Source organism: Arachis duranensis, unplaced genomic scaffold (assembly GCF_000817695.3).
Source record: "Arachis duranensis cultivar V14167 unplaced genomic scaffold, aradu.V14167.gnm2.J7QH unplaced_Scaffold_232527, whole genome shotgun sequence".
Taxonomy (NCBI): domain Eukaryota; kingdom Viridiplantae; phylum Streptophyta; class Magnoliopsida; order Fabales; family Fabaceae; genus Arachis; species Arachis duranensis.
The window spans coordinates 372,463-387,943 of record NW_026264853.1 but is presented as its reverse complement, the minus strand read 5'-3'; the positions used below and the strand labels follow the sequence as shown (position 1 = coordinate 387,943).

Below are 15,481 nucleotides of genomic sequence, written 5' to 3'. Positions count from 1 at the left end.
TTAGCAATTTCTATTTGTTTAGTAAGATCTTTTTTTATCCTTCTTTTTTGGACATTCATTTGCATAATGTCCTTCTTCTTGGCAATACCAGCACTTACAGTTTTCTTTTTTATTTGGGCAATAGTCACTTTTTTGCCTTTTGTTTTTATTATTATTTCTTGTTCTAAAATACCTCTTTTTTCTTCAGTTTGGATAGTATTTTCTTTTTCTAAATTGGTATTTTCTTTTTCTCTGAGAATTTTTATTAAGCCCATATTTTTGGGGTATCTCTTCATTATCCTGACAGCAAATTCTAATTATATTTGCAAATCTTTTTTGAGTTGCTTCTTGCATACAACGTTCTTTCATTTCCTCTCTTATTGCAGCGGTTGCTCCACCAAAATTATTTTTAATTGTCCCTCTATTTATTTCTCTTATAAATCTTCCCATTATAAATTCATTAGCAGGATATGGAAGTTTTGTTATATACATACTAAGATAATGATTTTTATCTTCTTCTTTTAATTTGTAATAATGTATTCTATATTCACATATATAAGACTCCACACTACATAAATCATATAATTTTCTATTGATGTCATATAATCTCTTATGGTTCCTTTAGTATGAAACCCTATGTAATTCCAAATATCTCTTCCAGACAATTCACTAAGTTTTGAATTAGTAAAGGCTTCTAATAAAAAGGAATTCAACCAATTTTCGAAAATTTCTTTTTCATTCTTTTTACAGTCTAAGTCAAGCATTCTTTCTCCTTCCATTTCCTGGATTGTAGGAATGTACTTTGATGGTATTTTTGTATATTTTGAATCTTTATTTATAAACCCTTTTTTAAAAGCATAATTATCAAAACCTGTTTCCCATTTATATTGAGATTGGTTATCTTTAGATGTTCCAGCTTCATTTTTTACTTGTATTGGAATTGCTGGTTCTTCGTCACTTGAATAATCTAGTTTGTATTGGAATTGCTGATTCTTCGTCACTTGAATAATCTAGGATGTGTTCTTCATTTTCTATATTTTCGGAATTTACTAATTCTTCTTCTATTTGAAATCCATGTTCTATAATATTATTTTCTTGAGCCATTTTTAATTGTTTAAAAAGCATTGTTACTTCTTCTAATTTTTCTTCAATATTCATAATTTCAATGGTGGTTTTACTTTTAAATCTGTTATGTTGATTATATTTTGAAATTTTTCTTCTTTGGAATTCTCTTTTTCCTTATTTCTTTGAAATTTTATGGATACTAATATTTCTTCAAGCATATCTACTATAGAATTTAATTGTGGGTTAAAAGTATGATAAAGATGTGGAGAATCATTTCCATGGTAACATTTTTTAGAAATTCCGTGTGAAAAATAAGTTTTTTCAGGTTTTTGAACTCCTTCAATAAAACTTATAGTAAAATAAAGATTTTGAGAAAAATCATTTTGTATTGATTTTAGGAATTCGGTGTCATTACAATTAACATTAGTTAAAATCATTAATTTTTGATCTATTAGTTTTGATAACTTAATTATTTCTTCTCTTAAATCTTCTAATTTACTTTTTTCCATAAGGTGACGCTTTTCTTTGTAAAGAGTTACGGTTTTAAGTAAAAAGTGTGACTTTAGAATGTGTGATTTGAGTGTTACCACATAAACACATCTTCAAACTTTGATCTATACCCTATAATTTCCTTAACTATATATGTTTAAATTCATATGTGTTCAGATTCAATGAATGTTATATAGTTAAATAAATTTTAATTCGCGTATATTTTACATATTTTTTCTAAAAAAATCATGTCAATCCAATTATTTACTCTACCTTTATATATCTGAAAATTAACGTAAATATTTGTATAAAATATACATAAACAAAAAATTATTTTTAGTGAAATTTAATATAGATGATTTCTATTATAGGCCAGGTTATTAGAATTTAATAGTTGGATCAATAAAATATATATTTTTATAAAATGTTACAAAATAATTTTATATATTTTAAAAATCATATATACATAATAATAATAATAATAATTATATATATATACACGTATTAATTCAAATATTTTTTAAGGGTAAAGCACAATTTTGATTTCTAAAGTATATATCGAAAAAAAATTTTCGTTTTTAATTTTTTTACATACAAAATCGTCCTTAATTCCTTAAGATTTAATTTGGTTTTAAAATCGTCCTTTTATTTAAATTTTAATATTTTAGATCAAATTACCCTTAAAAATTATAAAATGAAAAAAGAAAAAAAAAGACAAAAAAGTGTTTGAAGTTGAGAGAGAAAGAAAAATCACAGAGAAGAAGAAGGGGAAAAAGAAGAAGAAAAATGGGGAAGAAGAAGGTGGCGACCATGTCGGTAAGGGAAGACGGATGTTGCATGTCGCGTCGCCGTTTCTGCTCCTGCTCCTTACTCACTTGCCGCTTGCTGCTGCTCCCTCGCATGCTTGCCATTTTTCCGTAGGCTTTCTGTTCATGTCCTGACCCAATATTATGACACAGGCCCAAGTAAGCCAAAAAGCCCAATCCAAAGGTTGGCCTTTACCACCTACCCGACCTCCTCGAAGAGGTTGGGTTCGACATAATCCCCTCCCTAAAGAGGTCGGGTTCAGCATGAGCTTGTAGATAATACTTATTCAAATAAGTAACTGCCCCCTAAAATATCTCATCCACTTCTAGAAGAGATATCTCAACAATTCTAAGATAAAGGGACAGTTATCCACCTTCAGAAGTGGAACAACTCCAACGGTGGTTATTGGATTATCACCTATAAATACACTGACACACTCAGGTAAAACCAAGTTCCAATACACTCTAAACCTGCTTAACCCCTTGCTAACATAGGCATCGAAGTATCTTTGCAGGTACCACCCCCAATCCTTCAAACACACAACTCGGTCGATAGCTCTCGAACGCGAACAAGTCGAAGACCACCTTCCTCTAACGTTTGGGCCAATCCTTCAAACCCAATCCACCCACCTCAGATTACCTACTAACATTGGCGCCGTTGCCGGAGACCTGGGAGATCAACTCATAATGGCAGATGACCAGAACGAGGACGGACATACTGCATCAGAGTTTGAGTAAGAGCATCAAGACGCGGTTAACAATGATAGAGCAATAATCTCTTTGCAAGGAGCGGACAGACAACATAGAAAAGGCCCCTCAGGCGCTCAAGATTCAAGAAGAATCTCCTCTAAAGTGCACGATCCAGAGAAGGAGGGGCAGCCTCACACTGCCGATCTTATGGGGCTGCTCCACGGCCACCAAGGACGGCTAGAACAACTGGAACGACATCGAGAAGCGGCGAGAAACCTAAGGAAAGAAGTCGAGTGACGAAAAGAGCTTGAAGAAAAGCTCGTAAGATTAGAATCCAATCTCCGAGGTAGGAGCTCTCGCATTGATCGAGAATATACCCCATTGGGGGGAGAAGACCCGTTCAGTGAAGACATCATGAGGGCAAAAGTTCCAAGGAACATCAAAAGCCCTGACATGGATCGATCTGTACGACGGGACTACCGACCCAAACCATAACCTGAGTAACTTCAAAAGTCGGATGTATCTAGCCAACGCCTCTGATGCTACCCGCTGCAAAGCCTTTCCAATGACTTTGACAAAGGTGGCGATGAAGTGGTTCGATAGCCTTCCCCCAAGGTTGGTCACCAGCTTCGACGACCTCTCGTGTAAATTCCTTATGCGGTTCTCAATCTAGAAGGACAAAGTCAAGTACGCGCCTAGTCTCCTAGGAGTAAAACAGGAGATCGGAGAACTGCTGAAAGACTACATGGAAAGGTTCAACAAGGCGTGCCTAGAAATTCAAGACCTGCCTACAGAAGCAGTGGTCATGGGCCTAGTAAATGGATTTCGAAACGGCCCCTTCTCTCAGTCTATCTCGAAAAAGCATTCGACTTCTTTGAGCGATGTACAAGAAAGAGCAGAAAAGTACATCAATATGAAATAAAACGCCAAACTACAAGAACCGAGCTGGCAATTTGGGCACCCTATCTCGTTGAAGGAAAAGGAGAGGGAGCCCAAGAAAAGAAAGAAGAAATTGGGTCGGAAAGGCTCAGAAGATATCATTCTTACACTCCTCTACGAGTTTTCCTAGTAGATATTTACAGGAAAATTTGCCACATTGAAAAGCTGCCTCCTCCTCGGCCTATCAAGAACAAAAAGAGGGAGGAGTCCTAGCGAATATTGTGAATATCATAAGTTATATGGGAACTCTACCAATTATTGTTACGACTTAAAGAATGTGATAGAAAAGCTGGCCAGGGAATGTCGGCTTGACAGATATCTCATGAAAAGGTCAGACAATCATGGAAAAAGAAAACGAGATGAGAAAGATCGGAGAGATCCTCCACCACGGACCCCGGAATGACATATACATATGATCTCGGGAGGGTTTGTTGGAGGAGGACTCACAAAATCATCTCGTAAAAGACATCTGAAGGAAGTTTACTTGGTCGGGAACGAACTACCCGACATCCCAACCATCTGTTTCACCAAATAAGACGAGCAAGGTATTGTCCTCGGACATGACGATCTGGTGGTAATTACCATGATTCTCGCCAATGCTCATCTACACAGAATCACGGTGGATCAGGGGATCTCAGCAGACATCCTATTCAAACCAACATTTGACAAGTTGGGATTGGACGAAAAGGAGTTAAGGGCATACCCTGACACTCTCTTCGGACTGGGGGACGCACCAATAAAACCACTAGGCTTTATACCCTTGCATATAACTTTTGGAAAGGGAATGAAATCCAAAACTCTAAGCATCGATTTTATTGTCGTCGATGTGGGCTCGGCCTATAACGCCTTGATAGGTAGAACGACCCTAAATCGGCTTAGAGCAGTGGTATCTACCCCCCATCTTTGCATGAAATTTCCAACACCAGAGGAAATTGCAACCATCAGGGGAGATCAGAAGGCAAGGAAGTGAACACTATTGAGCTCGGAGGCATCCGAGTTAAGAAGAGTTGCAACCACAACCCGGGGGGAAGACCAAAGAAGTTCAGATCGGGCAAGAGGAAGGAAAAAATACTAACATGGGAGCTAACTTGAAAGGAGATTTGAAGCAGAAGCTGATAAGGCTCCTACAAAAAAATTCCGACCTCTTCGCTTGGAAAGCTTCCGACATGCCCAGGATAGATCCCGAGCTCACTGTTCAACAGAGAAGACGGAAGCTCGGTCCTAAATGGGCTCAAGTGGTCGAAGAACAAATACAAGCCCTTTTAGAGGCCGGCTTTATCAGAGAAGTTAAGTACCCGCCTGGCTGGCAAACATGGTGCTAGTCAAGAAGCAGAACGGCAAGTAGAGGATGTGCGTTAACTACACCGACTTAAATAAGGCGTGTCCAAAAAACCCATATCTTCTTCCAAATATTGATACCCTAGTAGATTCTAGCTCGGAATACCAATACTTTTCGTTTGTGGATGCATACTCAAGATATAATCAAATTCTGATGTACAAGTCGGATCAGGAGAAGACATCTTTCATCACGCCTAGAGCAAATTATTGCTATGTGGTCATGCCCTTCGGGTTGAAAAATGCAGGAGCTACATATCAAAGGCTGATGGACAAGGTGTTTGCACCTCACCTTGGGAGTCTAATGGAAGTATATGTGGATGACATGTTAATAAAAACTAAGGATGAGGCCGATCTCCTGACCGACCTCTCACAAGTCTTTAACACCAAAAGGGCGTATGAGATAATATTGAATCCCGCAAAGTGCACCTTTACAGTAGAGGCCGGAAAATTTTTAGGGTTTATGCTAACACAAAGGGGATTGAAGCTAACCCCAATAAGTGTAGAGCAGTCCTGAAAATGAAGAGTCCGACCTGTTTAAGGGAGGTCCAGCAGGTAAACGACTGACTCGCAACTCTCTCCATATTTTTAGCAGGATCAGCGTTGAGATCCCTACCACTTTTTTCTCTACTAAGGAAAGGATGCTAGTTCGAATGGACTCCTGAATGCAAAGAAGCTTTTCAGGAGTTCAAAAGGTTCTTGAGCCAACCTCCCATTCTGACCTGTCCTAAAATCGGGGAGGAACTCGTCCTGTATTTGTCTGTAACCGAAAAGGCTGTAGCGTCAGCACTCAAACAGGAGGATGAGGTCAGACAACATCCTGTATACTTCACTAGTAAAGTCCTACAAGGCCCCGAGTTAAGGTATCAAAAACTCGAGAAGTTTGCGTATGCCTTAATAGTGGCATCTCGAAGGCTACGGCCTTAATTTTAAGCTCATACAATAAAAGTTCGAACGAACCAGCCCATGAAGCAAATCATTCTCAAAATAGATATTGCGGATAGAATGGTTCAATGGGCTATAGAACTATCTGAGTTCAACTTAAAATATGAAACTCGGATAGCAATTAAAACCCAATGCCTGACCGACTTCATGGTAGAATAGGCGGGAGAACAAGAGGAGACCTCCACAACTTGGGAGTTGTATGTGGACGGGTCTTCCAATAAAGTCGGAAGCGGTGCAGGCATAATACTGGTCAACCAAGAAGGAACCCAAATAGAAGTCTCCCTAAAATTTGAATTCCCAGCCTCCAACAATCAAGCAGAATATGAAGCCTTGATTGCCGGGTTGAAGCTAGCAGAAGAAGTCAGTGCAACCAAAGTAGTGGTCTTCAGTGACTCTCAAGTGGTGACTTCTCAAATCAATGGAGAGTATAGGCCAAAGATCCAAATATGAAAATGTACTTAGACAAAACTTTGGAGTACTTAAGGCGATTCTCGGAGACCGAGGTCAGACACATAACTCAGGATCTTAACAGCAGAGCAGACGCCCTCTCCAAGTTAGCAGGTACAAAGCCAGGAGGAAATAACAGAAGCTTGATCCAAGAAATTCTCCAAGAGCCCCCCGTCATGAAAATAGAGGCTAAGCAAGATGTCTTAGAGGTATCCGGCTTGGACCTCAGGTGGATGACCCCATTAATTGAATACATAAAATTCGACATCCTACCCAAGGAGGAAAAAGAAGCCAAGAAAATACGGAAAGAAGCACAAAGTTACATATTGGTGAAAAATATCCTCTATAAAAGAGGAATATCCACACCATTGCCGAAGTGCGTCCCAACCTCAAAGACAACAGAAGTTCTGGAAGAGGTACACAATGGCATTTGCGAAAACAATCTCGGAGCAAGGTCTCTAACCAGAAAAGTTATCCGAGCCAGGTTTTACTGGCTAACCTTGCAAAAGGATGCTACCGACTTCGTAAGAAAATGTCAGCCATGCCAACTTTCATGTCGCTCCCCCCGAAGAGCTCATCAGCATAACTTCTCCATGGCCTTTTGCGAAATGGGGATTGGACCTACTCGGACCCTTTCCCCAAGTGCCTGAACAAGTAAAATACCTCATAGTGTGAGTAGACTACTTCACAAAGTGGATTAAAGCAGAACCCTTGGCCACAATTACAGCTCAGAGAAGTCGGAAGTTCCTCTACAAAAATATCATTACCAGGTATGAAATTTCCCATTCCATCACCATGGATAATGGAACCCAGTTCACCGACTCTACATTTAGAAACTTGGTAGCCAGTACGAAGATCAAGCATCAGTTCACCTCGGTTGAACACCCACAAGCAAATGGGCAAGTCGAGGCAGCCAATAAAGTCATTCTAGCTGGGTTGAAGAAAAGGCTTCAAGATGCAAGGGGGCTTGGGTCGAGGAGCTCCCTCAAGTGTTGTGAGCCTATCGAACCACACCTCAATTAGCTACTGGAGAAACACCCTTTCAACTTGCTTATAACATAGAAGTCATGATACCAGTTGAAAACAACGAGCAAAGTTCAATGGTGAGATTCTATGATGAGGTCGGCAATCTCATGGCACATAAAAAAGAGCTCGAACTACTCCATGAAGTCTGAGAACAGGCCCAGATAAGGGAAGCAGCGCTCAAGCAAAGAATGACGAGTAGATACAACAAGAAAGTCATTCGTAGAATCTTCACCTCAGACGACTTGGTCTTGATTAGGAATGACATCGGCATAAACAAGTCAGGTAAAGGAAAGCTCGCTGCCAATTGGAAGGGGCCATATAGGAAAATTGAAATACTCGAAAAAGGGTATTACAAAGTATCCGACCTGGAGGGTACTGAGCTCCCCAGGTCGAGGCATGCTTGCAACATGAGGAGGTATTATAGCTAGAAGCGAACTCAACTCCCTGATGTACTCTTTTTTCCGACTTCATGGTTTTTTCCCAAAAAGGATTTTCCTGAAGGGGGTTTTAACAAGGCATCAAAGCGGGGACTAAGGGTTAAAAGTTTTAAATCCCTTAGTAGCTAACAACAACTTTTGTAAAAGTTATCTCCATCAATTAATAAGCATTTACTTTATCTTTTCATAAATTCCATTAGTATAATTATTCTACGAAACGCACCGATTTAAGCTCGAAAAAGCGTAAAAACCCATGACCGACCTGACTGGTCGGTGAGATAAAATGACAAGGTACAAGTCAGTGTAAAGAGGTTACAAAAGATGGTCATGATAACTTGGGAATAATATCACTAACGACTCACAAGTTGGAAAGCCCGAGAAAAACAAAAATGCATCGCAAAAATAACCTAAGTTATGAAAACAATTCAATAAGCAAAATTGAATATGTAAAGTCAAAATAATGGAACACAGAAAGAGATACAAAAATCCCTCGAAGATAGAAACGAAGAATTACCCAACAAAAAGTTTTCGAAAAGTTCTAACTTAGAGCATTTCATATGACAAAAAATGTTTTAATAAATCAGAAAGATCAAAACAACAAAGGGTTTTTCACAAAAAGCCTTATAAAAATCAGCCAACAAAAATTATTTTTAAGCATAAAAAACCCAACAAAGCATGCATAATAAAAATATTTTGTTAAAGGGTCTATCCAAAAAGGGACCCGCAAAACAAACAGTTGTTGTTAATGACCCTATTTAGGGCCAAATGTCAGGGATCACCACATCAAAACAAACATATAAAAAAATATATTGTTTAAAAAGGGCCCACAAGCCGGGCCCTAGTAGTTGAAAATCATTGGGAACCAAGGAAAGGATTAGAGTCATCGAGAGGAGTGGAACTCGGGTCTGCTGCAGGAATCAGAAGGGTTGAAGGGATCTTTTTGGCGGCAGAAGTCGGAACTTTAGAAGAGCTCGACAAGAATCCTTCCTGTTGCTCCACCTCAAGGGGAGGAGACTCAACAATTCGTTGCCCACGAGTCTTCATCTCTGAATCGGTTTCAGGACGAGGAGGAGAGACAATTGCACCATCAATGACGATTTTGTCAGGACGGAGGGGTGAAAGGTGCAAGTCAGGAGCGATAACCCCGACTTGTTCCTTGAACATCGTGAAGGCCTCCTCCGAACTCTCAACAATTGAATCCTCCAGATCCTGATAGGTTTCCCGATTCAACTCCAGCTGCTTCTGCAAATCAAGATTCTCAGAAAAATCCTAACATAATTCTAGTCCGCCTTCTCCTTCAACCCCTCAGCCATGGCACATTGGCCCATCAATTTTTTTCTCCCTCTCTTGGAGTCGGGCAAGTTCCTCCTGCAACCAGGCATTCTCCCCCTATAGCCTCTTCTCCTCTTCCTGATATAAGACAATCCTCCCCTCAAGATCCTCTAGGAATTTCCTAGAAGCACTTAAGGGAGCCTTATCCAAAATATCAAGAAGAGAAGAACAAACCCCGGCAACTCGAATCCCTCTTCGAATAAAAACATGAAGATGATTTCGAAGGGAAGCATCATCCATAGAAAATTGATTATGGGAAATGATGTGTTTTTTTGCAAATTTGTGACCATCAAACCCTGCCTCTCCAGCTATAGAGGAGCCGAATTCTGAGGTCTTGCGCTTCTTCTTCTCAGGTTCTAGAGAAGGATGAGCTGGGGGAACAGAGGCAGGAGAAGGAAGAGAAGAGGTAGTAGTAGGATTTACCATGATCGGCCTCGAAGAGGAGGTCCCCAAGCCAGATCCATGAGAGGGGAGAGACTTTGAAGCTCCGACCTTCTGGGCATCAGCTCGGGTCCAAGCCTTCCTCTTTGTTTCCTGGACTTTTTGATAAGTAGCACTCGATCCACTCTTCACCATCTCTTGAAGGAAGACCAAAAACAATTAGTATACAGGTCAGATAAAAACTAATCAGAAGATATCACAAGAGCAGCCACAAAGAAACAAAAGCTACCTAGCTTAGTTTGGACGAAACTCGGAGGGCTAATGAGAAATTTCTTAGTGTCCAGATTTGGAGCTCCCCCGAGGCCTCTCGAAAAAACCCAACAACAGCTTCTTCTACCTCATCCAAGTCATCTAGGCCATACTTATCTACGGGGGAGACCTCGGACCAATACAGAGGAAATTGGGGATGGCTGTTCTCATTCAAGAAAAAAGGATGATGGCCTTCTATGGCCTGGACCTTGAAGAAAAAGTTTTTGAATTCGTGAAAGGACTCATCAAAGATGCAAAAAACTTTCCAACCTTGAATAGCCCGGAAAGACACCCACTGCTGTTTGTTTTCTTTATTGGAAGCACTGAAAGGTTTAGTCAAGTGGAAGAGATAGAAAAAGATTTTTTAAGAAGTCGGGAAACCAAGCTCTTGGCTGACAAGTTGGTAGATCCTCATGAAACCCCAAAAATTGGGATGAAACTGGGTAGGGACAACTCGGCAATAGGACAAAACGTCCATTTTAAAATCAGAGAAAGGAAGGGAAAACCCCAAACGGATGAAAAGGCAGTCGTACATGAAGAAAAAGTGAGAATAAGAATCAACAACCCTCCCACAGCAAACCCGGTCCTCAAGATCCGGGGCCACTAATTCATACTTGGGCTCATCAGCCTTAAGACTACAAAACCTATGATAGGTGCGAAGCTCGGTTATGAAGTCGATATCCACTAAAGATTTCTCAATAAGCACTAAGGTTGCGAGAACCGGACTGGTCAATAAATCGGTGAGGTTACTGGTTCAATGGTTCACTGGTTCGACCGGAGTTCAACCGGGGTTCAACCGGTTTAATAAAATATTAAATAAAATTATTAAAAAACCCGAAAATAATTTTAAATATATAAATTCAATAATTTCTAACTTAATAAAATTTAAAATTTCACATAATAAATTATCCATGACTTAATATTAGAGGTTCACAAACAACTTCAAACATCAACGTTTATAACTAAACAAAAAAAAACGCACGTAATGACAAACCCATAATGTTCTACATTCAAAAGAAACAATTACTAGCAAGTTTTCAACTAATCAAAGGTGCAACTCATCAAAAATCATAATTATCATTAAGTGTTTCAATATCTCCATCATAAACAGGTAATCCAAAGCCACCATTATCAGAAGTACCATCAAAAGAAGTTGTATTTGAAGAATCAGCTACATTAGGCAAAGATATTTGAAATGGTTGTTCTGACCAAAGATATTTGAAAGGCCTGTAACATTGATACTGGTTCTCGCTCCCTGTTGACATGATGATTGTTCACAACAAGTTCAAGAAAATTATCAACCATATCTCTAACGTTATCTTGCATGCAATTTTTTTAAAAAAAATAGTAAGTGTTAAAATACCATCATATTCAGTCTTATAATAGACCTTACATTGACATGTACAAACACTCCAAAAAAAAAAAAAAACAAAAGAAGCTACCAAACTCATTGGTAGTCCAGAAATGAAGGCCATTCTTTACTAAATGCAGGAAGCAGGATTAAATTAGAAGAACTGTGTGCAACATTAATTTAGATGGCCAAAACTACACTGAATTAAACAACAAAAAATTGGAAGATTTGCAAAAGTGCCCAAAATTCCAACTTCTGTAAGTTGTGCTGTGAATTCATTATAACAAATCGTTAATTTCATTGATATCTACTCTTCTCTTTAATAAAATTCCTTTTCTATCCAAAACGGAAATGTTGCAATCTTATTACGGTAAATGGACCAGCAGAGAGCAAAATATTGTCATACTTCACTATAAATTCATGAAGCCACCGAACAAACAAATAACCTCAGAAAATGAAAAATCAAAATCAAAATTGAACAAATAAAGCAGCAAACAAATTCATGAACAAATAACCTCAGAATCATGAAGCCAGCAAACAAACAAATAATGAAGCCAGTAAACAAAATCATGAACAGAACATGAAAATTAGAAGGCAGCAACAAAATCAAGCACAGAACATGAAAATCAGAAGGCAGCAAATAAAAAAACAAAATCAAGCACAGAAAATAAAATCAGAAGGCAGCAACTAAATCAAAATCACAGACAAAGAAATCATAAAATCAAGCACATAAAATCAGAAGGAGGCGAGCTCATAAATCAAAATCAAAAGGCAGCAAATAGATCAAGAACAGAGTATTACCAAGGAAGATGCGAGTAACGGCGAGGACGCGGTGTCGGCGACGACCAAGGAGGAGGCGAGCTAGGCAACGACGGTGGTGGTTGCGGTGGTCACTACTGTGGCTGCTCAATTGGTGGTGGTGGGCTGGTGGGTATGCGACTGCGAAGAGGGCTAATGGCTATGTGTGACTGGGTGGTGAATTGTGCTTGGGTGATTTCTGGAGCTTGGTGATTTCTGGAAACTGATTAGGGGATTTAGGGCTCGGCCATAAGCAGGACGGGGTGGTGGTTGCGGCCCTCAACGTCGTCGCTGCTGTGGGTGGCTCGGTGGTGAACTGTTGTGGGTGAAGAATGGTTTCCTGAAACTGGAAAGGGGAAATTGCCACTAGAAACTGATTGTGATTATTAGGGATTTAGGGTTACGCGTTTTGCTTTTGCCGTTTTCTTTTTTTTTTAAAATAGGCCAAAACAACGTCGTTTAGCCTTTCTAATTTCAAACAAAAAAACCGTAAAAAAACTGGACGATTATTCCGGTTCACTGGTTAACCGTCGGTTCGATCGGTTCTTCTACCGATTTTTTGCCAGATGGTTTTTAACGTTACCCGGACCAGCTAAGTGACCGGTTCCCAATTTTTCTAGTTGAACCGGTCGGTCCAATTCGGTTTTCAAAACCATGTGCACAGAATCATCTACCCATCTCAAGAGGATCTCAAGGATACGGGAAGACATTTTTTCAGCAATAAGGGAGTGTATATAAAAGCAAAAAAACCTACAAATAAAAATAAAATCATCAAAAAACAGTGCTCCCAAAGATAATACAGTTTCTTCCGAAAGCAAATAAGAAAAATAATCACCAGTTGGCAACAGAAACGATTTCTAATGAACATGCAAAAATCCTAAAGCCTCGCGTTGCAAACAAAGGAGCGGTAAAAGTATGAAATTTTCCCAAAACACACAAGCACACCAAGCAGAAATAAAGAAAGTACTAAACAAATGATAGAGGAAGATGAAGAAGAACCAACCTTCTTTGTAGGACCAAAAGAGAAGTAGTCTCGGCGAAAGAAAACGGTGAAGCACCCGGGAACGAAAGGCCAAAGGGAGTTTTTGAACAAAGAAGTAAGAAAGCAGAGAGAAAACTTCAAAGAGAAGACAAAAGAAAGCAAAGAAAGAAGAGGAAAAAGTATTTATAACAGACCAAGGGCATAACAGTAAAACGACGCGGTCATTAAAGAAACGCATCGTTACCAATGTAACTGCCCCCACATGTAAATACAGAATCTTAAACGGACGCGACATTTGATTAGACGCAACGGTTGAGGAATTCAAAATCACGTCGGTTTCAAACTAAAATCACGTCGTTTTCCGACTTAGATAAACCCGAGTTCAATCAAATACTCGAATCCAACTCATGGCTAAGAGATCAGACTCGATTAGGGGGCACTGTTCATGTCCTGGTCCAATATTATGGCACACGCTCAAGTAAGCCAAAAAGGCCCAATCCAAAGGTTGGCTTTTACCACGTACTCGACCTCCTCGAAGAGGTCAGATTTGACATAATCCCCTCCCCAAAGAGGTCGGGTTCAGCATGAGCTGGCAGATAACACTTCTTCAAATAAGTAACTGCCTCCTAAAATCTCTCATCCATTTCTATAAGAGATATCTCAATAATCCTAAGATAATGGGACAGTTTCCCACCTTCAGAAGTGAAACTACTCTAACGGTGGTTATTGGATCATCACCTATAAATACACTGACACACTCAGGTAAAACCAAGTTCTAATACACTGTAAACCTGCTTAACCCCTTACTAACTTTGGCATCGAAGTGTCTTTGTAGGTACCACCCCCATTCCTTCAAACACACAACTCGGTCGGCGCCCCCGAACGCGAACAAGTCGGAGACCACCTTCCTCTATCGTTTGGGCCAATCCTTCAAGCTCAATTCACCTACCTCAAGTTACCTACGTAACAGTTTCAATTATTTTTTGTTTATTTTGTTGATTCTTTAATATTTGAGATGCAGATTTGTTGATTCTTTAGTATTGGTTTCTGTTATTATTTTTTTATTACATTGTTGATTCTTCTATTGTTTCTGATTCTTTGATATTTATTGATTTATTAATTATATTGTTGATTCTTCTACTTTTGTGTTTTTTGTTTATTACATTGTTTCTGCTTCTAATTTCACTGTTGTTGTTGCTAATGTTGTGATGAAGAAGAAAAAAAAGAAGCGAAACTGATTATTTTCGTAAAAAAGGTTTGTTGGAAAATGGTATTTTGGTTCGAAAGATAATTTTTTAAATTAAACTGAATCTTAAGCACAATTTTATATGCAAAAATAAGATTGAAGACGAAAAAATTTTTTGCCTATATTATAGAGACTAAAATCATACTTAACCATTTTTTAATTAAATAATCCGTTATTAAAATAATTAAATTTATTCTAATAAAAAAGTCAATTATTGAATAAATTAATATTTGAATTTGTTTATAATAATATAATAAATAAAGTTTATTAAATATAAAAATATATATATTTCTGTGCACAGTAATCTATGATGCATGGATACTGACATGGACACGGGACACAACACGACATGGAACACGCGAATTTTAAAATTTTATAAGTCATGAGACATGCATACATATAAAATATAAAGTAATTTTTTAAATAAATCGTAACGATATTTTGATATTTTATTGATATTAAAATATAAATGAACTTTTTTAATTATCTTGAATGTCTTATTTTAATTATATCAAGTATTTAAAATATTTTTTATTTTAATAAATAATAATATATACTATATCTAAATTTATAGACTGAATACGCTGACACGTGATGATATTTAGGCGTGTCCAAGTGTGTCCTGAAATAAATTTTTTATTTTTTAATAAGACACAGTTGAACACAATAAATACGCGTGTCGAACGAGTGTCAATAAATATTGTATCCAAAATGTATTTAATATACAAACACAATAACTCAAGCAAAGTATCCGTACGTCAGTAATTAATTAATAACTAATTTCTAAAATATCACTCATCGCACATGATCATTTGTATTCTTTCAGTCTCGTCCATTAACTTCATTTGTATCTATTTATTTATAGCATTCTTTCTGTTTTATCTTTTATTTATTTATTTATTTATTTTTATTTTTATTTTTTTT

General features: G+C 38.2%; 1 protein-coding gene across 1 annotated transcript; it reads left to right on the top strand.

The window, feature by feature from the left end:
• Positions 1-6,700: 6,700 nt before the first annotated feature.
• LOC127744207 (uncharacterized) lies at positions 6,701-7,345 on the top strand. The gene has a single exon (XM_052256488.1). The coding sequence runs from the start codon at positions 6,701-6,703 to the stop codon at positions 7,343-7,345; it is 645 nt and encodes a 214-aa protein (XP_052112448.1).
• The last annotated feature ends 8,136 nt before the right edge of the window (positions 7,346-15,481 follow it).